The 24,855-nt window shown below is 46.0% G+C and overlaps 1 protein-coding gene across 4 annotated transcripts in view; it reads right to left on the bottom strand.

Moving 5' to 3' along the window:
• Positions 1-381: 381 nt before the first annotated feature.
• Positions 382-24,855, bottom strand: part of arhgap24 (Rho GTPase activating protein 24) — a 53,149-nt gene continuing 28,675 nt past the window's right edge. The window contains exons 1-9 of one of the 4 annotated variants that reach the window (XM_047045715.1): positions 11,532-11,755; positions 11,407-11,443; positions 8,395-8,517; positions 5,318-5,525; positions 3,724-3,856; positions 3,281-3,354; positions 3,055-3,176; positions 1,837-2,974; positions 382-1,415 (exon numbers count right to left, since the gene is read on the bottom strand). In XM_047045715.1, coding sequence (XP_046901671.1) covers positions 1,175-1,415; positions 1,837-2,974; positions 3,055-3,176; positions 3,281-3,354; positions 3,724-3,856; positions 5,318-5,525; positions 8,395-8,500 — 2,022 coding nt within the window. In that variant the 5' untranslated portion in view covers positions 8,501-8,517; positions 11,407-11,443; positions 11,532-11,755 and the 3' untranslated portion in view covers positions 382-1,174. Of the gene's footprint in view, positions 1,416-1,836; positions 2,975-3,054; positions 3,177-3,280; positions 3,355-3,723; positions 3,857-5,317; positions 5,526-8,394; positions 8,518-11,406; positions 11,444-11,531; positions 11,756-22,088; positions 22,459-24,855 lie in introns of those variants that run through there. The other 3 variants (XM_047045713.1, XM_047045714.1, XM_047045711.1) reach the window with 3 other exon arrangements.

The raw sequence follows: 24,855 nt of genomic DNA, 5'->3' as shown, positions 1-24,855 counted from the left end.
GGTAGATCAAATTGGGTTGGGTCATTAGAGGAAATATGCTGTTTCTATGAAGTGTCTTAGCAGTTTATGGCTGGTAGCTGATGAGGTTCTGAGCTTGTGTCCCTGCAGGAAATATCTTCCAGCTTTATACTTTCTCTCTAGAACATTTTTACATAAATCGAGTAGTCCATGGGCGCGTAAAAACCAGAAAAGGTTACGCGGTACCAGCTAACGCCCTATCGTAACACTTTCGTCTAAAGTTTGATAAAGTAAGAGGCTTTATGTAATTGACATGCCTGAATAATAAATACACTTCAAATCAAAAGAACATTATTGTCACATGGTAGCCATGTCCAGAATGCAAATTATACAATGACAATCGGGGGGGGGGGGGGGGGGGCAGGGGGTTTATCGACCCCCCAACCTGTTGTTTTGACCTCTTTTGGGGGGGGTCCAAGTCTTAATTAGGTGGGTCAAACCCCCCCAAGCCCCCCCGTAATTCGAACCCTGGCTCTGTCCCAAAGCCGCTCCAGTCCTGTGGTACCGTAATCTCCTCTGCCTCAGCCGTGGTTATTTTAAGATGATTTTATTATTGTTTTGACATCCTGCCTACGCTATCCTGCCTCAACCTCTCCAGGTGCAAACCACATAAACATGTACGCAATGGAAACACTTGCGATTTTCATAGACGTATATTGCTCTATAAATGTATGTGCTTGGTTGACTGATCGATGGCCTTTATTTGAATTATGGTTATGGAAAGAAAATACGTTGTGTAAGCTGATGAAGAGGCCATTTGGGAGGAGAAGCAGCACTTCTCCAATGCACCGCTCTTCCTCATGACACCTACCGCAACTCCAAACTTTGGACACATACTCTCCCTGGCCCATTTACGGAATCTACGCAAACTTAGGTGCCATGAAAAATATAAAATGCTCGGAGCGTTATATTTTTGATAGCGGCATTACACAAGAGCGGGAGCAAAACGTTGCCCTATGTATGGAAAGAGTCACCTTCACAGTCTGCATCGTTCAATGTCCTGCAGCTGTCCCGCAAAGCAGCACACACACCGACTCCCCAAAGTCCCTCCCCGCTGGCTTCTTTCTCGAGCTCTCACTTGACCCTCATCTCCTCCGTGTGGCCTGTTGGGCATTTCCTCACACCCTGTACTGAGAAGGTGAAGCCCCTCACCACGTCACTGAATCCAGATCGTGTTGGCACGGTCTGGTCGGGGGTCGGTGGTGAGGTCACCAAAGGTGGAAAAAAACTGCTCCATCTCCTTCTGCAGCATCTGGTTCCTGCGCTCGGCGTCATCCTTGGCCCGCTCTGCATTGCGCAGCTTGATCTCCACCATGGTGTACTTCTTCCTCTCCTGGCCCACCTCCTCGTGCAGACCCACCATCTCCGTCTCCAGCTCCAGGTTACGCTGTTCCAAGCTGGAAAACGACACATTGGAAAATGTGGAAACCAGGATAAAAGGTGGGACCACACTGGCTGACTGGTTAAATATGTAAGCCTTTGGGGTTAACGTGGGATTTGCATATAGGTAAATGTGTGGTGTGTTGGGAGTATGGTGCACTAGACACTGGGAGAAGAGGGAAAGAACAACAACATTCTCCTCTGAAGTCCTATGAAAGCTTTAGTTTTCTGTTGCAGGGTGATATCAGATACAAGTATTTCATATTATTTTAAACAGTGGTTTAATTAAAAGACAATGGTTGTTTGTTTCATGCTTGACACTTGCAATGACATCACTAGAACCCAGAGAACTCTTGACTCCCATTCCCTTCCCATTTGATTGCCACAGAAACTGTGCATGCATTCGTTAAGTACAAGCTGTAGTTTGAGGTATAGTACCTTTTGATCCTTGCTTCATACTCCAACTTCTGTTTCTGCATCTCTTGCTTGAGGCTGGCCACCAAGCTGTGCAGGGCACTGTGACTTCCTGCTCCGTTGCTCACAGGAAACGTGTCGCTGTTGTCACTGCTGCTGGTGGCGCGGCTGCCCCGCCCTCCTCCATTCTCATTCTGGTGCTCCCTGTCCCCTCCCCCTGGCTGGGGGGCCTCATCCTGGGAGGCCCCGTCCAGGAGTAGGGGGTCCTCATAGTGGCACCCGTAAAAGTCCTGCTCTGGACAGGTGGTGGTGGAGGAACGGCAGGAGGTGGAGTTGTCGGGAAGAGAAATCTCGCAGGAGGACGTAGACCAGGTGGCACTGTCGACACTCTGCTTGTCCTCGCTACTGCTGACTAGACAAGGCTGGTACTGCTGCTGGTTCTGCTGTTGCTGGTTCTGGACATTGTCGTATGTCGACAGGCGGTTCTGGCTCATCTGCTCTCCTGCCGGGCAGTCCCGGGACTTGCTGTCCCGTAGTGTAACGTACCCATTGGGCACCCATAGCCCATTCCGTCCGTTCACAGTCCCATTAACCACATCTGTGCTGGAGACACCCATGCGAACTCCGCCAGCCCCCCCTCCATTTGGAACTCCGCTGGTGCCCATCTTGGTGCCCGAGCCCTTCAGAGTGCCGGTGCGGCGGACCTGTAGGGCGCCCCCTGCTGGCACGGTCTGGCTCTTCTCCTGTGTGATATCCGACGAGGAAGAGGAGCTGAAAGAGCCATTGGTGACGATGCCGCTGCCCTTGCTGAAGGCCGGGTTCTTCTTCACCATCAGTGGTGGGCTGCGGGTCTGCTCGAAGCGGCCAGTGATGCCCATGAAGCCGTTACGTGGGCTAGAGGGGCGTGACGAGCCGTTGTCGACTTGTTGGCGGTGCGGCGACTCGGGGGTCTCCCAAACACACTGCCTCACAGCCGGCGTGTTGTTGTTCTCTGCGTTCTGGTTCTGGCCCGTCGTCATGGCGCCGAGGCGCCGAGGTGACAGGAGATCATTGTTGTTGTTGTTGCACAGCTCCAGTGCTGTGGGGCTGTCGTCACCTTTCGGAAACAGCACGTCATGGCGACCAATCAGAACAGCCATCAGCTGCTGGACCAAGACGGTACCTGACAACACCAGAACACACTCAGAACACTGTCTTAGGACATACAAAGCACAGACAGAGTTCAATAAGAGAAATGCCGACCTTCCATCATCGCCAAAGGGTCCTCCAGCTTTGGCCTCAAGATATTTGGACCGAAGACTGTGGCCAGGTTTTGGACACTCATTTTATTCACACCTGAATAGGACTGCACTTCATCTAGAAACCTAGGAAGCACAACCAAACTCTTGAGTCATGCCAATGAGAGATGTACTGTCAAACAATACCTATGAGGGTTACAAGTAAGCCTGCGTACAGGAATGTACTGTACCTGCATATGTACTTGAGTAAATTGTAGTTAACTGGAGGTAGGCTTTCCACATGGCCTTTTAGTTCTTTCATTCCCTGAAAGAATACACACCATAGTTTAATACACAGAGGAAATAACTAATGGGCATGCTATGGTCTAATGTGGTAGAAAATAAACTGACATCAAGGTGGATATAATAACATTCAAATTACAGTAATGCGCAAGCTGTTAGTTCTACCTTCAAACTGAATTCAAATGGCATTCAAATTCACAACAACGCCCAATTAACCTTTAAAAAAAAATATATGCTTGCAGTTCGGAACAAAGAGTCATGTTGTTTGTATTAATCCATGAAGGTATTTTATTCAATGTTCTTGCTTCATGGGGCTCCAGAGTGAACCACGCGGTGAACCCAAAACCAAAAGCTTTAAATGGGGGTCATTTCAGGAGGTCGCTCCTCTCACCATTTCCTCCTCCTTGTTGAGGATCTTGGTGCAGGCCAGGACCTCATCATACTTCGAGAAGGGGATGACTGGCTCTGGTAACTCTCGAAGGTACAGCTTCAGGAGAGACGCAACTGTGTGGACATCTGTATTACTGTAGAGAGAAAGAGAGACAAAGATACTGTACTGTATCGGCGGAGAAGGGAGGGCGGCAAGAGGAAAAGAAAGAAATAGGCCAAACTAATCAAATCAGTGGAAAGAGTGAGATGAGATGTCGTGCAGGGAACTTAGCAGAAGAGAGTGGGGGGAGCGGGGGATGGATAAGGGATGAGGGGAAGAGGAGACGTAGTCCATTCATTTGAGCCTTAAGAAACAAGGGCCAATCATCAGTTGATCTTAAATCAGTGGGTAGAGGAAACGGCGTCCTGTGTGTTTGATTTACAACTCCTCCTGTCATGCCCTGGAGGATGGACCACACAGATTAGATCCTAAACAGATATTATTTATGAGGGTCAAAGAGCGTGGGGGAGTGGGGGGGGGCTCAGGGTAAGGTAAGGGTTGAGCTGAGTTATGACATGTTACAGCACAGAGCACTAAACCACACCCGCCCCTGTTCCCCTAGTGTGTCTCAGAAGGAAGGCTTGAAACTGCCTTCACCTTTCCTCTCTGACAGGTTTAACACACAGCAGCAGCAGAAATTATCAGTAGCTTCACCTCCAGTGTGAGAACAGGCTAAACTTAAACATGGCCAATTAGCGCCTCCATGTAGCTAGGCTAACCTTCTCCGCTTTCCTGCGACGGGAATGTGGAATATGGGTAGAGCGTTCCACTGTAGCACTGTCAATGATTGGCATGAGTTGGATGACATTGAATACAATGCTATGCTTTGCATGTGCATTTTTCTTTTTTTACGGAAGCTACAGTTGCACGCCAGCATGTAGATTAGTCAGCTAAATTGAGCTGACGGTTTTCAAAAAGTTGAGTGAGGGACTTTTCGGAAAAGGCAAGCTTCTCCTCAAGTTACTCAGTGGGATGGCAGAAATGTAGGTTAGTAAATCTAGCTTACATTTAACATGCCGTATGAATCCTGTCCGAGGCTAAGGAAAGGATTAAGTTAACAACACCAATAGGAGAAAAAGAAATGTTTGACTTGACAGTCTAAACCACATCTTAGGGGTAAAGGGCCTCCGAGTTAGAGTGACAAGCATATGAACACTGTTTCCAGGTGAGCAGTGTGCGCCTGTCTGGGCTGTCAGATGGTAATACAGTGAGAGGAGTGACAGTTGGGTTTTCGGAGCTAAGCTCTCAGCTCCCCACTCTCATACCTACATTTATTTTCCAGTCAAATCAAGGACTTAGTGTGGGAAAGAAATATGTAACATCCTGACTGGCCTCAGACAGAAATGAGCGAATATAATCAGGACAAACATTTGATTTGGATAAATACGAATTCGATTTTTAACATGAAAAATCACCTCCCCAACGACATAAGCCCAATTCAATCAACTTCACTATGTGGCATTTTCCAGAACATCTTGTCAATCGTCTTCTGTCGAATTAGCCTGGTCATTGAATGAGGATTAATTTCAACAATAAAAGTCTCTAAGAGTCTTACCAGTCAAAGGAGGGCTTCTCCCCACAGTCGAAGGCATCCTGTAACTCTTTGACTAGGTTAGCCTGGCCAGGCAACCTGAAGAGGCCCTCCTCTCTCAGCCCCCACAGGCGAATGAAGTCCACACACTGCTCCACCAGCATAGGGGCCTGCTTGTTCCCAAAACGCCTCTCGTAGCGTACCGTCTCCTCCAGCTTCTGGCCAAATATCCCTGCGTAGCATAGGAATCAACATTAGAACAGGAATCAACATTAGAACAGCCCTCAGCATTAAAACATTAGTATAGCAGACTTAATTGGTTCCGTTTTGTTGGCTTTATCTGCTTTGCTCACCAAGTGCCTGAGGTTCAGTTATGACCATGGTTACATACATACTGCTAATTTGCAGACAACAAATGTTTAATTAGTTTAGCACTTTGAAATATCACACATTAAAGGAAGCAAAATCACATCAATATGTTTTGCTGACCTTGACACATTGGAAAGTTGCTATAATGCTCTTGTGGAAGCAGACCTCTTTAAACAACTTTGATATAGTCCACTTCCACACTGCCTTTGGCCAATTAGCATGAACACAAACACACACCTTCAAACACACAGAATGCAAACTGTGGCCACCAATGGCCACTTTTGTGGACTGACCAACTGACCAACCTATAGAGCTGCTGGTCACACCATATAAATAGGAAGACTGCTACAGTGAATTTAAGCTGGAAAGGACATCAAAGTGAATTGAGAGAAGTTCAAATCATCTGATTCATTAAAATAGTTTCTTGGTTGTAGTTATTTTTGGAGCCTGTGGTCAGTCAACTCACCCACTGGAGCAGAGAATACGTACACCCACTAAGCTCCTACCAACACACCGATTCATACATCTCTAACTTCCTGCCAGTCTCCTCTTGCCTTTTGTCTGGGTCAGTCCCAGTAGAAAGAGGCTGATTCCCATTTGAAGGGGTCTCATGTGGACGGCGTACAAGAAGGGATTAAGGCTGGCCTTCCTGAAAGCTTTAGATCTGCATAGTTTTCCGGTCTCCAGACATTGATAGAGCCTAAGCACACACACACACACACGTTGGGTACGGCGTCCATGTACAAGAAAAACTGCCATGGGGTCAAAGAAACTGTCTTTACTTCATTCATAATAAGAAAGATCATCAGAATCGTCTTAGATTATGAAGCCTAAACAGCCATTAGAAAAAAATAGACATGGCAAAGATGATGTAGTTGAACCACTCTGGGACTAAGCTTACAATACCTTGTCCTCGTGAAACACTGGCTGCCTTTAAGCGTCTGTAATGTCATGAGTGGTGGCATTTCCAGACCCACTCACCTCTCTTAAAGCTGACACAACACATGTTCCTGCGGACACGCCTGTTAGTAATGGGCCGTCAGTGAGCCCCAGGCACACACTCTGAAGAGCCAGCGCTCCAGCAGTCTCTGGGCTCAGGGTTATTAGAGGAGCTTGGACTGCAGTTCTGACAGGGTAGCCATCAGAAGGAACTGACATGCACAGAGGCACGGTAGCTCTGTCCCAAAGGTCTGGCTGTGTCTCCGTCCTTATATCATCTCTGCCACATCGCAGAGCAAAACGGTTGTGCAAAGGACAAAGTGTCATTAAGCTTATGAATTTGTTTTTATTGAATGAATTAGCTTCAAACTAACATCTCAGAAGAGATATTGATTTGTTCCTTGTCACAGAACGAAAACCTGGTGAGCCATAAGAAAATAAAAGATCCAGTAACATATAAGATTTCCGCCGGCCCACACATGAATGCCTTGGCTCAACTGACGGAGAAGAGCTAGCTAGGTGCTAGGAGCTCCATGGCTCCTGACTAACATCACGGTAACACAAGCCTTCTTTAAGGCTGGTGACGTGGTATCTGACAACCTCTGACATCTGACCTCTGACCCTGGGGATGGCACGGTAATGGTCAGAAAGCCATGGAGGGCCTGCATGAGTGGAACTCCATCTCCCTGAGACAGAGAGCAGTCTGTGGGAGGGTCTGGCTGGGAATCACCCTGGGTGGTAGGTGGAAGGTGAGCTGGGTAACACACCTGTATGACATTATTGGCACACAAAGATCGGACCAGAATTCAGTATGCACCATCATCCACACCAAAGAAACCTGATATTTCAGTATATGGATGACCACACATCATGTCTGTGTCAGAATGTGCAGTACAGCTGGCTTCCTGAATTCACAACAGACCATGAACATGACCTTGTGAACCCTCATACGCAACTGCATAGTTCCTAGCATGGCTGGTAACTTCTACCTAACTCTGCAAATGATCAATAGTACCATGTCTTGAGTATGTGGCATAAGGAGAGAGGGAAGCCCAGAGCTTCATCGGGCAGAAAGGAGAGAGTTGTTGGTTAATTCAACAACCCAGTGAGCGCTCAGAGAAACATGACAGCAAAGCCATGGGGGACAGCAGAACAGAAGCACAGCTCTGCTGCTATTCTAGTCCAAACACAGAGGGGCTTAGAGATCTCCCTGCCTGCACCCAACCAGCAGGACTCTTGGACTTTAATCACACCTTGGGGGTATTAACCAGCCAATAGGCTCAGAGTTTCCTGCACTAGAGTGAGTGTGTGTGTGTGTGCATATATGCAAGTGTGCCTGCGTATGCATGTGTGTGCGTGTACATGCATTAGGCAGTGGGCTCCGGCAAGGAGTGACACAGCTCTCTGTGGCATCGAAGACAAATGACTCGCGCTTTTGAAGAGCAGTCAACTGCAATCAGCATCAACCTAGGCTGCACAGAACACAGCGGGGCATAGCTCCATCTAGTCACAGCAGCACCAGGAGCCCTCTCTGATTGCCCTGCACTCCACTCTCCACTGCCATGCTATCTCTAAATACAGGGCCATTGCAATCAAACAGGCACTACAGCCTGTCATAGGGCAGTAGTGGAAGCCAACACTTATGTGACATATGCTGTAAATTCAGAGACAACTTACTGAACTGAAACATTCATAGGTAAAGAAACAGTTAGCTCACAAAAAATGAAACGGACTGTGTATGAAATGATTCCCGGGTACAGAGCCTGGCTGCATGTGTGTGTGTGTGTACTAACCTCCACCAAAGGGTGCCCATATGACTCTGCGAATGGTCTTCACCCAATCCTCCATGTCATTCTGGGTGTTGGCCATAAGAAGGTAGGTCTCATGGTTGGCTGTCATCCGCTCCCTGTCTCCCCCTGGAGAAAAAACACATTACAGGAGAAATAAATCCATGAGACAAACATGTGATGTACATTAAAGACGATTTGATGCAAAGCTTTTAACTTAACTTCGTCTTGAAAAAAAGGTAAAGGCAGAGATGAAGAGAATAGCCAACAGGTAGATTTTAAGCACCCTGGAAATGCAAACTACCAGTTTCTAATCACCCCTCTTCCTCTGACACCAGTTTTAACCACTGAACCATTTTCAGAAACAAAAAGACCTTTAATTTGGCTGTTTAAGCGACAGTGTTGTCTTCAGTGAAGGCCATTGTTGGTATGTAGTCATGTATTCTGATTAAAGGGTAAGACACAGTGGTAATGACAGACCCTTTAGTGGGATGGATGAAGGTGGGAACACACAGGGCATGATACACGTCACACACACCTCTCAAGTAAGGCAGTTTGATTTCCAGCCTAAACACACTTCAATTGGACAGCCTTGGAGTAACTCATACAGTACATTTAGTGTGTGACTCCATCAGGCCATATCCAAACACAGAGACCCAGGATGGGATACTGGCCCACAAAGACATTTCCCTAGGTTTTTTGGTTCACTCAGACTTTGGAGATCTGAACATTTGTGGTCTTGATGGGGGTTGGGGAGAAGGATTTGGGGGGGTAAGAATTTATCTGAAGTTTTCAAAGTAATTTCCTACACTTGTGTATAGCTCTTATTTGATCCTGTTGGAGACTCAGATACTTCCATGTCTCACCTCACAGATCCATGATGGATAAGACACATATTGTGACATCTTGCTTGACATGTGGATGGATTATATTGTGTGTAGACTGGACTATATGGTGGAGACTGGACTAAATGATCCATTGCCTTACCGACTTTCCTCTATCTTTGGGGAATTACACTTTGGAATACCCATTGATTTATTCTCTGTGGCACATCAGCCTGTGAGCTATTTAAAGGTGAGTTTAGGAAGAAATACAGAGACAACAGATGTTTTAGTCACAATAATGGCATATGGCTACTGTCAACTGTGACTGACTGTCCATTCATGTATGAAAACTGCACTGTTCTAAGTTAAACCTGTTAAAGTAGGGTTAAAGGGGGCTGAAAGAGTAACCCTGTAGGGGGCTGGCGCTAGCTGGGACTGTGTCTGTTATTAGGCCATCTGCTGCAGCCTTGTCATAGACACACACACACCTACCCCCCTCCCACCCCCACACAAACACCCCCACACACACGTAGAGTGGTAAGGGTAAACACAGGACAGATGAAGACTGCAGTTAGTATATATACTCCTCCTGCTGCTTGATTTATTAGTAAACATGGACAAGCAGATTGGTCAAAGATCAGCAAGAATTTACAATACTGAATCGCAGTTAATGAAAGGTAGGACCTCCCAAGAAAGCGCTGGAAGCGACAGTAGCTCTCACATTCACCCTTGAAGCCTGAATTTAACGACAGGTTGAAACCTGCTGTTTATAAAATGGAACGGGTTTGATTTCAGATGCATCATTCAAGAAGAGATCTTGTTAGAGCAACGGCAGATGTTGCTGTTTGGCATGGATGAATGCAGCATTGTCAATTCAAGTGTCAAACTCAAAACATCCCAATCAACCTTTTGGATCTAGGGTACGATCCTTTAGCCTAGATCTGTATGGGTAAGCATTATTTAAGCTAAAAAGAGGATGAAACATTCCACTAATAACCAAACAATCTGTGAAAAAAAATAAGCAGAGTGAGTCTCTAGGTGGAGTGCGGAGTATACTTCACAATTCAAATGGTTTATGGGTTTTAAACACTCCCCCCAAAAAACATCTAGAGTACACTAACTCCAGCCTCGTGGTCATTGTCACGCCTTACCAGTATCGTTACTTGTTTCACTCTTTAGACCATGCAGGTGGTGGTTCTCAACAAAACAGTAAGAACTCAGACGAGCATATCACACACTGACATAGTTTCAGTCAGGGTCTATATTTGTCAACAGGAGACCATTTTAAACCCTTCTCTGATTGGCTCGGAGGTTTGGGGGGCAGGAGGGGAGAGGTTACTCCTGGAACTGAAGGATCAGGACCAAGAGTCTGGACGGTGTAACAGCAACAAGCCCCACTTCCCCCTCGCCCTGTATGTACCCCTTTCACTAAGATGACTGATTCTTCCATATTACAGCTTCAATGCAAGTATGTATCAATTGCTTGTCATGAAAAAAAACATATTCGCACATCTTATCAATAGAAAATGAAATTGCTGAACTAGTCACCAATGACTCACAACATTCTACATCACAGAGCAGACAGTCAGAAGGAGACACATTAGTCAGATTAGTCACATTCCTCAGAGACACCGGTACACCTGTAAGGACTGAGATGCAACTGTGGCTGTAGCTGTACAGAGGAGGTGATGACTGTTTACCTTTTAATGAGTGCAGAAAATCTGTATATTCTCTTCCTACCTTTACAGGGCATCACTCATCCCTTGATACAGTATGTTTACATGTCATGTGTCCTTCATGTTGGAGCCTTTCCCACAGTCTCATGTTTCCTGCTTTAAATCACAAAATTCGGAATTGGCCACCAACTTCCAGGTATTATTGAATACCGGAGAAGCTTACCATGAATTACGCCCCACATTGACAGGACAGAATTGATCTCTTTGCCAATTGCAATGTTGCTGAGAAAGTAATAAGATACCAGAGAGAAACGTGTGACTGTGATTTATGTTCCTCATGGGTGATGAAAGGATACGTCTTTCATTTCTGTAACCAGCTATGCACGTTTACAGCAGTACATCATCTACAAACTCTAAAATTGCTGGTCATGCTTAGCGGAAAACATTCTAATCAAATCCCCATGCACGCCTTCGCTGTCTGCCGAACTACACATTTCGCTTCGAAGCAGACAACACACCTTATGAAGAGTAATCCCTGTAGAACGGCCACTGCTTCTGCGCAACAGCGTTGCGGTAAATATCTTACACCATTTCAAAAGTGTCTTGAAAGTGTCACCGAGAAAGAAATTAAAGCACCACTGACCCGTTGATATGCAGTTTTAGATATCTGTCACATGAAACGATTCGCCATACGCCTCATAAGTATTTGGTTTTCCAGCTCTGATTTCAACACATCGAAAAGGTCCTCGGCGGAACGTGGCTCACAGCGCACCGGCTGACGGACAATGGGGTCCAACCGTTTCAACCCCTCCCCTCTCCGCGCAGCTTTTTTACTCTTTACAAGTGGAGAGCAATGAGAGCGTGGAATGAGATGACAAGTGTGTGTGTGTGTGTGTGTGTGTGTGTGTGCGTGTGTGAGAGAGAGAGAGAGAGAGAGAGAGAGAGAGAGAGAGAGAGAGAGAGAGAGAGAGAGAGAGAGAGAGAGAGAGAGAGAGAGAGAGAGAGAGAGAGAGAGAGAGAGAGAGAGAGATTTGCTGCACCAAGTAGGCTGATTGCTGATTTTCTTTTTTTACAAATCTTTTTTTTTTTTTATCGTTTGGTGATGACAAGTTAACAATGTATTTAAAATCTCAATCCAGATGTAATATAATCTGATCTGTCTGTTTTACCCCCCAACCACCACCACCACAATTTCTCTCTTTCCACACACATACACAAACACACACTGAAGCCTGTGTTAGTCAGAGGGGGTTGATAGCTTGTCCATGAAGCCTCTGCATTCCTTGAATGTCCTGTTGTCCACACGTAGTTCCTTCTTACAGATCTTCCTCAGGATGTGCTGAATCACTGGCCTCTCTCACAGGAGAACTTCCCATTACTCTAGCAGTGTAATGGGTCTTTGTTGTAAAAGAGAATGCTCTATTGACTAACTTATTAAACAAATGTTGATTTGGCCAGAATAAAAGCTAATGTTCTCTCTTTGCTTGCCTTCATTTGTCTTTCTTTGCTAAAGTATGTATAAAAGTGCTGTGAGTGTTCATGCGTCATGATCTTATTCGGCGTAAGAGAGGAGAGGAATGACTGAGACACGCTTCAGACACACATCCAAGATGGCTTCCTCAACAATGCTCCAGGGACATCCATTTGTCACACTAGGTCTCAGTGAATTTGTGGTCTTAACTAAGAATATATTGACATTCCAAACAGTCACCTTATCTGCACGGCTTAGAAACTAGGGTATCATGTTGTGTGCCACAGTTTCTCCAGGCATTCATTGTCTGGGCTGATTGTCATGCAAACGTATTATGATTCCCTAGTGTCTGCTGCCTGCTTTGTCCTTATTTAAAATCAAACAGCCTATAGCATTTTCACACTACTCCCAGACACAAAAGTGGCTTTCCACTTCTAGCGACACCTCGGAAGCTTTGAAACAAGCGTGCAACAGGATTATACGGCATACCACAGCTGTAACACCAAGCCTGTTCCTGTTGCTATTTCCTGTTGATGCTCTCTCTGTTTTGTTATGTTTCTCCAGACAATATCCAGTTGATTTATTCGGAAGGTTTGGAGGTTAGGTGTGCCAGGGTACAGTTTGTCCCCTGTATACAAAAACCCTCAGAGCAACTGTCAGAAAAAAAACTTACTTGCAAACATGTCTCCCTTGGACTGTTCTAATGCCGGACCCCTATGGGATAGAGGTCCCTAAACCTATAAACTGTAGTAATGATTTCACTAGTCTACTGTACTACTATGACAATTTATTGATTCACTTTACATCCACTATTTTCTTTTTTGTTTATTGGTAGGCTGTTATATTGTCCACAATACAATATTTTAATCTTTTGAATGCTTCATTTAATAGAAGCATTGGTGGAATGTCTTGCTTCTTTGAATACGGCAACACATTTTGATCAATGCAAATCAGGCCTCAACCAAAACCGACGCTTACTTTAGGCTTCGAAACCTTAGTTATTTGTTCCTCTATTAAGGGGTCTCAGTCCACCCAGATCAATACATCCATTCCTGTTCATGGCAACTTGTTCGCTCCATTCCTGAACTTCAGGGAGTCTCTGGTGAGACATATTTGTCTCCTGACATAGATAATCATTCTTCATGTTAGTGATTGGTCTGGAGTCTGAGCCAAAACGCTGAGAAAGGCTGACAGCTACTGTAGCTGCACACGTCACACGAGAAACTCTAAAAGTTGCATTCAAGGCCAATTGCAAAATGTCCCTATAAATCGAAACTGTCAGATGATGTTGCCATCAGGCCTATACAGTTAAATGTGTTCCGTTTCATCTGCTCATGCAGGACTGACACGTTACTACGGAGACGGTCGCTGACCTGGCTGAGACGCCAGGACAGTCTAGGCTACGCTTCACAGCCTCCAGCCCTCCGCAAGCGACAGCCGTGACGGCGGTGACACACTTTTTAACGTTGTATTATAGCTACAGTTCGGGGGACTCTGAAATACACTTTTTTCCACAATTGCATATGTCTCTTCTGGCTATGTCAAATAGCCTACAGCTGTTAGCTCATTGGTTGCACTTTGAGTGGGTAGCGGCAATCGAGATCAAAGTTTAAATAAATGGACTTGGATCGCGACACTGACACACAATTTGAGGGGTGCGCTATGGATAGCGGTTCCGTTTGACGCCACCTCTCTCCGCATAGGAAAACAATGGCACAGCCAGCGAACAGCGGTTTAACTCTGATCATGGGCCACAGGCGACTCTTCAGATTTACCAAGTGTGGTACTTCAAGACTAAAAAGCACTGAAAACTTATGAACAGAGAAAAGCCGAGAACAGAGAACATGATCTCAGCGGGACGTTGAGATTATTAGATGAATATGGTCGAAAAAACATTTTGGTGTGGGACTTATCCCCCCTTTCGTAGCAGAATCCAGCAGAAGACGACACTGAGCACTTTTTTCAGTTGGTTAATGTGCTCTCAGCAACATAGAATCAGTCATAGACTAAAGAGCCTACCTTTTTGCTACAAATGACCTACGCCACTACACCCAAATGCATATTCTCCATGAATGACTTTGGACATGTTAGTACAATTCACCATTAGAAGGTAACTATTTAAAGTGCTGGGGAAGCAACCGGAATTACGAATATTTACTCTTTTTTTTGCAGACGTTAAGAGTCGTGCTTGCCACTAATAAGGAAACATACGTTATAAACAGGAAACCTGTCTAAAACCTGCTTCCAAAACCTGCTTGGTATTGTTTAGTCTGGATGAATAAAACACAGAGCTATGTCATATTGTTTCATGCTTTTGGAGCACATCTTGTCGATTCACACAGACTGAAGAATGATATGAATTTTCTCACTGACAAACCCAATACAGATTCCAAATAAGGTTGTGTGTCTGTCCCCTCTCACTGTGCAAAGCAAAGTCCTGAGAATGCATGCTGGGACAAGTTGAGATACAATATTTAGTCTAACGATGTGGTCTGTCATAAATACCTATTCCCCATACAAAGGAATTGGAACTGCCTGGGGTTCATGGATTATTTACCCTGGGAAATAAGAAGAAGCCACCAGAAAACAAACTGGTTGACAAGCAAATTTGCTAAAACATGAAAGTCCAGACTGAATTCACCAACCAAAGCAACAAACATGCTGTTGTTGGAAAGCTTGCTAGAGAGATTGCCATTTTCCATGAGTAAATGTATAGCCATCTGCAGGCCTGAACAAGAACAAATCTTAACAGATTATGAGTGGGGTTACCTGAGTGGGAAGATGACAAATCTGATAGTCTATACTGAGGTCAAATATGAGCTGCCTGCAGTCCCACCTCCATGCTTCACTGCCCAACTCCTCAGCCCTGCAACCCCAGAGATGAGAACTTCTCGGAGAACACAAACTTCTGGTCAACTGGGTGCTCCAGGAGACTTAGAATGTGAGCCTGGTGCTCTTGCTAGTTTCGGCTTGGCCTCGAGTGAGTGAGCACAGCTGAGAGCATGATGGGGGGTTGGAGGGTTGGGTGGTGGGGGAAGGGGTGTGGGATACTCCCACCCCTCCACATGGGCAAACAATAGGCACGTCTTTCACTGGAGGAGTTTAAAGAGTCTGTGAGCTTGACTCCAGGCTGTTACATGGACGCTCAAACAAACACAGAATTGAATTCGGCTTGGCCTTGAGTGAGTGAGCACAGCTGAGAGCATGATGGGGGGTTGGAGGGTTGGGTGGGTAGGGTTGGGTAGGGGAGTTAGATGGCTGAGCGGTGAGGGAGTCGGGCTAGTAATCGGATGGTTGCCGGATCGATTCCCCGCCCCGCCAAAATGACGTTGTGTCCTTGGGCAAGGCACTTCACCCTACTTGCCTCGGGGGGAATGTCCCTGTACTTACTGTAAGTCACTCTGGATAAGAGCGTCTGCTAAATGACTAAATGTAAATGTAATTCAGACAGAGATAAATCATCACCATCAGTGTCATTTTAGACACTACTATAAGCTTTAAATAAGCTACTATGGGTCATATAGTAGCTTCTATAAAGTAGAGTTGAAATTATACCTAATTATACCAATTATATTCTTGTACAAATCTTATTCCAAAGAGTACATAGGACAACTAACTCATTTATCTTTGACAGCTCCATAGTCCCAACTGGATCCCTCATTAGTTTATGTAAAATCACATTTACTCCACCGTACATGAATCTGTCTCCACTTGAAGGAATGATACATAAGTACTCTAGTCTTCACAACCCTAGTCACACATTCCCCACCCTAGTCTACCATTAACCACTGGGACCCTAATGTGACCAACAATTGGACAATAGAGGAAATGACGCAAAGAAAAAGGGGAAAATAACTACTGAGAGAGGGTTCGAAAGGGTTCGAAAGGAAACATGGGACAACTGGACTAATTAACAGAGAGGAAAAGAGAGAGAGAGAGAGAGAGAGAGAGAGAGAAAGGGAGAGAGAGAGAGGGAGGGGGAAGAGAGAGAGAGGGAGAGAGAGGGAGAGAGAGAGTGAGAGAGAGAGAGAGAGAGAGAGGGGGGGGAGAGAGAGAGGGGAGGGGAGAGAGAGAAAGAGAGAGAGAGAGTGAGAGAGAGAGGGGGGGGGCACTAGATGACTCAGCTGACAGAGTTAGAACATAAATGGCTGTAAATCTGTGCGAACACTGTTTGTTCTGGATTACTTCTGCACCATAGCTCCTGCATTTCCTTGACAATAGCTCTGAAAGAGTGACTCTCAACCATAAGAGGATCCAAATAAGCATGCTTTGTTTGTTGCCTGGTACTTGTAGAGTTGACTGACTGCCCTCAATGGTAACTTCTGAATTATGAACTCACCCAATAGAATCAGGTTGAGCAATGGTTGGGCTAAATCTGAAGGTCAGAGCAGCATCACAGGGACTAAGACATACAGTTCACACATCATAATAAGAGTTGCAAAGTTTCCCTGCTAAACCAAATGTTCAAAACACCTGCACTGACTTTATTCATTATATTTGGGTTGGCTTAGTATTTTAATGAACTAAGAACCCCAAAGATTAGTATCTGATCTTGCCGAACAAGATGGTTTCTAAGACAATGTTTTCATTGTTGTACTCTTTCATCTGATGACAAACACACTCCATCCATACATCAACACGCTACCTAATATCGTCCCTGAACGATTATTACGCTCAACAAAAATTGTATTTACTTGGCATGTGGTTGTCGGGGTAAAGCCGATTGGATACACAATTTTGTGGATAAAAAGGTAAAAAAGAGAAAGCAAAGGAGACAGGGTTTCTTGTAAGTTTCTCTGGCAGTGAGTAAGCTTGAATGGAGACCTTGTGTCAGGTGTAGATCGATGCTCCAAGGCCGACCCGACCCTCCCTCCCCTAGGGGACCTGTCAGCCATAGAGTTGTCCAGCGATGGGTCCTACTGAGGAAGGGGCCCTCTGGAAAACATTTGATACTCAATGAAGCAGAATGAATAGGACGGCCAGGTCAAACGGGACTGAGGTTGTTTGGGTCCGCTGTCCCTCTCTGGCCTCTTTGGAGATGGAATCATCACATCACACAACAAGGAGACAATGACTGTGTCCACTTCACATCCTTTGGTGCTGACGAAATAACATGACACCACTTAGCCCACTACAACATGGCTCTGTGTCAGGGAAAGTATGGTCCACATGGCTATGAACATGCTAGATTAACCAGAGACTGGGCTGAAAGTAGTTACAAGGAGATTGAATTCACGTTTAATGTTTCCTTGTTTTCTGGTCTGGAATCATAGTTGTTCCGACAACAGTTAACAAAGGCCTGTTGGTGAACCAGGGGGACATTCTCTTCAAGAGGTCACTGAGCTGTGGTGCCAAGTTTCTCTGTTCTTATTTCACTGGTCCTAAAAAAAGACTGTGTCTGCATGTTCTGCCAGGTGTCCGCAAATACAGCATTATGTAAGAGGAATCAATTTCAACTGTAGGAAATGGTAACACCACTCCAACTATGCCTGAATTACATTGCTCGTGTTGCAGAACAATTTAGATGCACCTTTGAGACAGTTGTGAGCTGATGGCAATTTCTGACCCAGTTTCTGTTCATACTTGAAAAAGATTTGACTTGATTCAGCAATAAATCACTCTTAGAAATCGGACATGATGTAAGTGCCTATTATAGGCGTATGAACACACTGTAAGCCACTATCCACTGACCCTCAGAATGACTCTGTTCTCTACGTCCAAGCACTTCATTTTCATTAGTCCTTTGAGGTTTGTCTAAATGCCGTAGTGATGTAAAGACTTGCGACAGCTTCATCAGCTACTAAAAAGAGATTAAAGGGTCACTGGCATGAGTGTTAAGTTTTTGCAAGGATCGGCAGCTGTTGCCACTTGGCCAGCCCAAATGTGACATCATACACAGCCTAAGATGACACTCGAAAGCTTTTTATACCAAGGAAAACTTCTGGAAGGATACACGTAGTACACAGCTCAGAGAGGGGTGGACAGGTCTCTGAGATTCAACTGCACACGTTTGGAACCGACACTTAACCCGCCCGTTCAGCCGTGCCTCCCTTAAGACCGATGACAGTTATTTAAGAGACCCCTAAGTTTGTTCCTCAGTGCCATGGCAAATATGTCAGCAGTATTCATATAAAAAAATGCAATCTTGCTTACTTGTTAACTGAGAAGCATTCAATGGCAAATTATACAAAAGTGAGACTGTTTTTAATTAGTGCACCTCCTGGGACTGGCTCAGAGGCTGTGGGGCCGGTCAGTTGGAAGTCTGTCGACACATGTTGCAGAGTGCCTCCTGGTCTGTGCCCCAGCTGGGCTAGAGGGTGAAGGTATGGTCCGGGTGGATCTCTCTGGGTTGACAGATTACCAGGACACTGGGGGGAGGCACGCCCACTGTAAATCTGTTAAATTGCTTTTAAAGGTAATTGAATGCATTCCGATAACGTCACCGGTAAATCAAATCTCCAGGAGGAATTTGCGGCAAAAATTGTTTTAAAAGGAACCACAAACAGGTTTCTAGACAGTGCTGAACCAGGGATGGAACAGAGAATCTAGTAGCATTGGGTTTGATGAAAAATAATCTTGCCCTTGTCAAAGTTTCTTGGGTCTCTTTTCTCAGGCTCATTCCTCTTACTTCCAACATGTTGACAACATGAACTGCTTGTTTGCTTACCTTCTAATATGCCCAGAGCTTGACATGTGCCCCAGTTCGGAGATGATCAATGCTATTTATTTCACCTGTGAGTGGTCATAATGTTTTTTTCTCATCAGTGTATATACGTGGAGGCATCATCGTAATGACCTCTTCAGTCACAACACGAGCCACTGCGGGAAACCTGTTTTCTTTCCCAGACTCTCCAGAGACCCTTCCTCAGACTTCAGCCCTGCCCCAGCACCTGTTGCTGTGTTCCCTAATACCCTCTTTTAAAAGAACCAACCCTGGAGGGTGGACACACATCTGCACTCCCCGCAGTCAAATTGTTAGGTTAGGAGTCCCTCTACCCATTGAAACCCCTTTGAACCTTTTAGGGGGCTTAGGCAACTGCTGACATTTGATAAATTGGAACTGTGAGGGGGGAATGAGGTTGCAGCCTATCCCTGCTCTCCCACCAGCAGTCATGCTCATCCTCAAAGAGAACTGAGAAGATTCATTTTATATAGCACATACCAATTTTGTGCTTTGAGGATGACCCTGACACTGGTTTCTAGTCGAGATGAATTCAAGAAATGAGATTCACTAAGAGTTTGCGCACTTGTGCAAGATTGGGATTGTGTTGTGGATCTGTCTATTGTGTTTGTGTGCCTCCTAACCTCTTGCTCTGAGGTTTGCACCACAACCCCCTGCCCCTGTGGACTCACAACCTCAACGAGCCCCAGTTATTTGGACAGTCCGTGGCCAGTGTCCGGAAGCTTGGTCTAGATAAGCATGTTTTGGTTTGGCCTTCGCAGCAGTCCTGTCTGCTCTGCCGCCCCACATCCCCGTTGTTTTCTCTGACAAAGCTGCTGTCTGCAGTACTGGAGCGCTGGCAGAAAAGAAAGCCAGGCAGGCAGGGAGGGAGGGAGGCAGGGAGGCAGGGAGGCAGGGAGGCAGGGAGGCAGGGAGGCATGGAGGCAGGGAGGCAGGGAGGCAGGGAGGCAGGGACACAGGCTTGGAGGCAGGTCAGCAGGCAGGGAGGCAAGCAAGCAGGCAGGAAAATAAGCAAGTTAACAGTCAAGTAAGCAGGCAGGCAAGCAAGTAAGCTGGTAGGCAGGCATGCAAAACAGAGAAGGGAACAGAGCAGCTGAAAGGGTTAGACTATAATAGCCCCAGAGATCCCAGAAGGTTAGACTATGATAGGGTTAGGGTTAGACTATGATAAGGTTAGACTATGATAGGGTTAGGGTTAGACTATGATAAGGTTAGACTATGATAGGGTTAGGGTTAAACTATGATAGCCCCAGAGATCCCATAGGATCAAACAACCTCAAATTGCTGACAGCAGGGCCATGTGTGTGTATGTGTCATTATGAGGAGGGGTGGGGGCACCCCTGATGATGTCGGACGACCACACTGTATTAAGAAGAAAACACGGACAATGCATTGGGGCACGATGCTCCTTTTTGATTCTCAGCGAGAAAGTGAGGAACGGCGTATACTATGTACTAGGTCAGCATTCTGTGCCGGAAAGCAAGACGCCTTGGCTACCCATCCTGATCAAATGGAAACTTCATTCACTTTGATCAGCCTAACGTCTTCCTGAGTGGCTGCTGTGCATTAGTCAGAGAGCATTAGGATATTGAGGCCATCCCAGTGTTTATCTCTTGACCCCGCTCACCCAAGTCGCTCTGAATCACCCGGCAGTATTGAGTGTGAGGTTAGTCTAGGGTGAAACAGTCACAGTGTGTTCAGGAGTGGGGAGGGTGCTTCCCTTCCTTCCCCTTTTGTTGTCTGCCTCCCTTTCCTCTTTCCTTCATCCCTTACCCAAGAAAACACGTCCTCTTTCTCTCTCTCTCTGGACAGCCTCTTGTCTCCTTCTACTTCTCTCCCCTGCCTCACTCTCTTTTAAACCACCCTCTCTTCTCCCCTTCCATCTCTGCCTCTCCCACCTTTCATGGAATCTAACCTCTGTCCCCCTCTCCCCTAATTTTTTCCCCCTCTTTCTGAGTTCTGCCTGGGAACATCTTCCCCAGGTGGATTTACTGGCAGGCCGGGAGCTATGAATCCAGTGGCCTCTGAGCTGCCTGGAAATCCCAGCTAAGTGAAATTGGACCCAGGAATGAGAATCTTGTCTGATAAAGCATGTTTTCAGCTCCACTGACAGGATTTGTGGAGCTACACCTCAGTATGCCTGCCTGGCATCTGCTGGCATCCATTCTATCCATTCTCGTTGGAATGCTCCGAGTATCAATTAAAAACCATAAACACACATACTGTACATATGCAAAACAAAGGGCCTCTGGAGACTTGTTTGATGAGATCACCACACTCAAGAGAGCCAGGAAGGAAGATCAGGTCAGCAGCATTGAAAACTCCACATCCTAAAGTCATCCGCAAGCCATAGGCTAACTGTAACGGGTGTAGGGAGGACCCAGATGCAGAGAGCTCGACGAGGCAGGATTCCAGAAACAAATAGGGCTTTAATGGAGCACGTAAAAACAGCAGGGAAACTCACAGGGACTAGGACATGTGGAAACATGCTCCATGAAACAAACAACAACTGACAAACACTGACCAAATACACCAAACCGAATAAGACACAGGTGAACTCAACAACGCTAACGACACCACTGAAAAACAAGATACAGGTGGTACTGATAAACCCAGAACACAGGGAAACACTAGGGCAGACAAAGGCTGAGCACGGCCATGGGCGTGACACTAACCTGCGAAGCACCTGTTTATGAAGGTAGCACAGGGAATACTAGTCTACGGCAACAAGATATTTTATGCTTTTCAAGACAGACAGTAATTCATTTCATTTTCATCCAATAAATGTGGTCTTTGAAGTTGCTGGTTAGCAATTCATCCGTTTGAATGCATCACCCTTCCAATGTCAGACCAGTAAATGGATCAGGCTGCATTGGCTTTGAAACCTTTCCCCAAGTGACTAAGACAAACAGCTGGTGTGAAATCCAAGCACCCAAAGTTTAGTTAAAACTCCAACACACACACACACACACACACACACACACACACACACACACACACACACACACACACACACACACACAGGGGTTAGAGGTGAAGACACACACCTGGGTTGGAGTGGAGGTCCATTGAGAGAGTATAGCGCCCTCTCTGCTGAGACTGAGGAGAAGCAGGAGCCAAAGTGTAAACACTGCTGCAGCAGACTCCTCATCTGTCCCAGATAACCAACCAGTCAGAGAAACAGCCAGAGATGAAAAAGAGTGCAACAGTTCCAGGCACTGCAGTACCCTTCTCTCTCTTTCCCCAACCTCCACTTCCTGCCTCTGCTCTTCCTCCCCTCTCTCTCCCTCCTTCCTGTACGTCTTCAGCGCACAGCTGCCAGCTCCTCCGTCTCCCACTCCTTGCCAAGTCAAACCGAGTCGGGATCCAGACAGATCACAGCCACAACAACCAGGTCAAGGTATGGGGAGGTCTGGCTGGCCCAACATGTACCTCTAATCCTGGGTCTGGGAGCAGGGCGAACTCCAAGCCAAGAGAAGCACCAGGACCAGGAGCCCCATGGAAGGGGCTGGGCTGCCGGCGAGGGGGCCGGCCTGTTCTCTTCGTTCTGTTAGGAAGTGGAAGGAGGGGTGGGGGGCTAGATGTTGTAAATCACTGGCCGCTGTGCTAGAGAGGTCTCCCTGGGCCACTAAATCAAACGATCGACTAATGGGCAACGGGCCAATTGACATACACTCCTCCTCTCTGACACACTCTATAAATACAAGCTGGATTGGGCTGGCTACTGTTGGTACATAGACACCGGGAGCTCTCTGGCCAAGTACAGGGTCTGTAAGAATTGTTCCCTCAACTTTTGAATTCCCATTTAGACTCACTGGCTAGTCAAACATAATAAGCTTCCATTACGAGACATACAAAGTGCGCCATTGAACTAAGCGAACAGTCTGATTGAATTAAATACTGCACTATTTGCTGTGTTAAGCAGACAGGAAAGAGGGGGATGAAAAAAGAGGAGAGCCATCTGAATATTTAACTGACATGAAATCAGTTTACGTACCATACTCAAGCGACCAAGTCAAGCATTCACAATGTTCACAAACAGCCGTAGAGTGTGCGTAGCGTGTACAGCGACAGCGAGATAAAGGCTTTGACTCTGTCGTTGGAGACCTTGCTAACTTGATACACGAGGGGTTAAGGGAGTTGGGGGGAAAACCAGGGGGAAGTTTGACACGTCAAATAGCGTTCCCCTCCATTAGGCTGTTATGCAAGAGACGGCTGTTTCCTGTCTCAGCCCTGGCCCCGGTATCCACCCTGTCCCTGTCCCAAGCCCTGGGCCTCAGCTGGAACCAGGCCTCATGTCCCTGTTGGCCCTCGTCGATCATTCCTCCAGACACAAAGTTCCACGGCCTTACAGACTTGGCTTGGTGCTGTGTGGACTACGCAGAACTCAACAGCCGCTGAGATGCCACATGGACCCAAGGACTGCAGGCAGCCACGGACACACAGTGGAACGTGGGACGCCCAGCCTCTCAGCTACCTCAGCAGAGAGCCCCTCTCCAGTCCTCCTGTGATTCGCAGGCAGCAGCTTCTCCAAGAGTTGGACTGGCCCCTTTCCAAAGCCACTTGAAGAGAATATGTACTGTTTGGGTGTGTTGGATCCTCCACCGGCCTGTCTTTTCTCAGGAAGAGAGTGCCTGTGTTACAGGATCTAGTGCACAGTAGTCCACCATGGCTGACAGATCCTAGGGCGGAGCAGAGGAACAGTCCCTCTCCCTGTCTGACGTACAGCCGGTCATTTAGACATGCTTTATATCAGTGGACTTTGGTGTCATTTCCATATCTGTTGTCAGAGACAAGTCTATTGCTCTACACATGAACTCTATTTACAATCAAATAAAACATGTCACATACTGTATATATGGTAGTGTCAATCAAATCAAACATGTCACATACTGTATATATGGTAGTGTCAATCAAATCAAACATGTCACATACTGTATATACAGTGCCCTCCAAAAGTATTGGAACAGTGAGGCCAATTCCTTTATTTTTGCTGTAGACTGAAAACATTTGGGCTTGACATCAAACGATGAATGTGAAACCAGAGATCAACGTTTCAGCTTTTATTTCCAGGTATTTACATCAGGATCTGATGCACAAATTAGAAAATATCACCTTTTTGTTCGAACCCACCCATTTGTCACGTGAGCAAAAGTATTGGAACATGTGACTGACAGGTGTGTTTTGTTGCCCAGGTGTGTCCTATTACATACATTATTCAATCAATAAATACCACTGAATGTCTACACTCAGGTTCAGATTGGGTAAGATAGGTTTTGTCTATGCAGACTGTATTCAGAGGTGAAAACAACATGAAAACCAGAGCGCTGTCTTTGGGTGAAAAACAAGCAATTGTGAGTCTTAGAGAAGATGGAAAATCAATCAGAGCCATTGCAGAAACATTGGCCATAGCCAGTACAACCATTTGGAATGTCCTGAAGAAGAAGAAAACTACTGGTGTACTAAGTAACAGACGTCGAACAGGTAGACCAAGGAAAACATCAGCAGTTGATGACAGAAACATTGTGAGAGCTGTAAAGAAAGACCCTAAAACAACTGTTAGTGAGATCAGCAACAACCTCCAGATGGCAGGAGTGAAGGTATCACTATCTACTGTTCGCAGAAGACTTCATGAACAAAAGTACAAGGGCTACACCAGAAGATGCAAACCACTCATTAGCAAGAAGAATAGGAAGGCCAGGCTGGAATTTGCCAAAAAGTACAGAGATGAACCTCAAAAATTCTGGGACAAAGTTTTATGGACTGATGAGACAAAGATTAACTTTTACCAAAGTGATGGAAAGGCTAAAGTTT

Source organism: Hypomesus transpacificus, chromosome 22, assembly GCF_021917145.1.
Source record: "Hypomesus transpacificus isolate Combined female chromosome 22, fHypTra1, whole genome shotgun sequence".
Taxonomy (NCBI): Eukaryota; Metazoa; Chordata; class Actinopteri; order Osmeriformes; family Osmeridae; genus Hypomesus; species Hypomesus transpacificus.
Note: the sequence above shows the minus strand (reverse complement) of the source record. Positions and strands in the feature narration are given on the sequence as shown.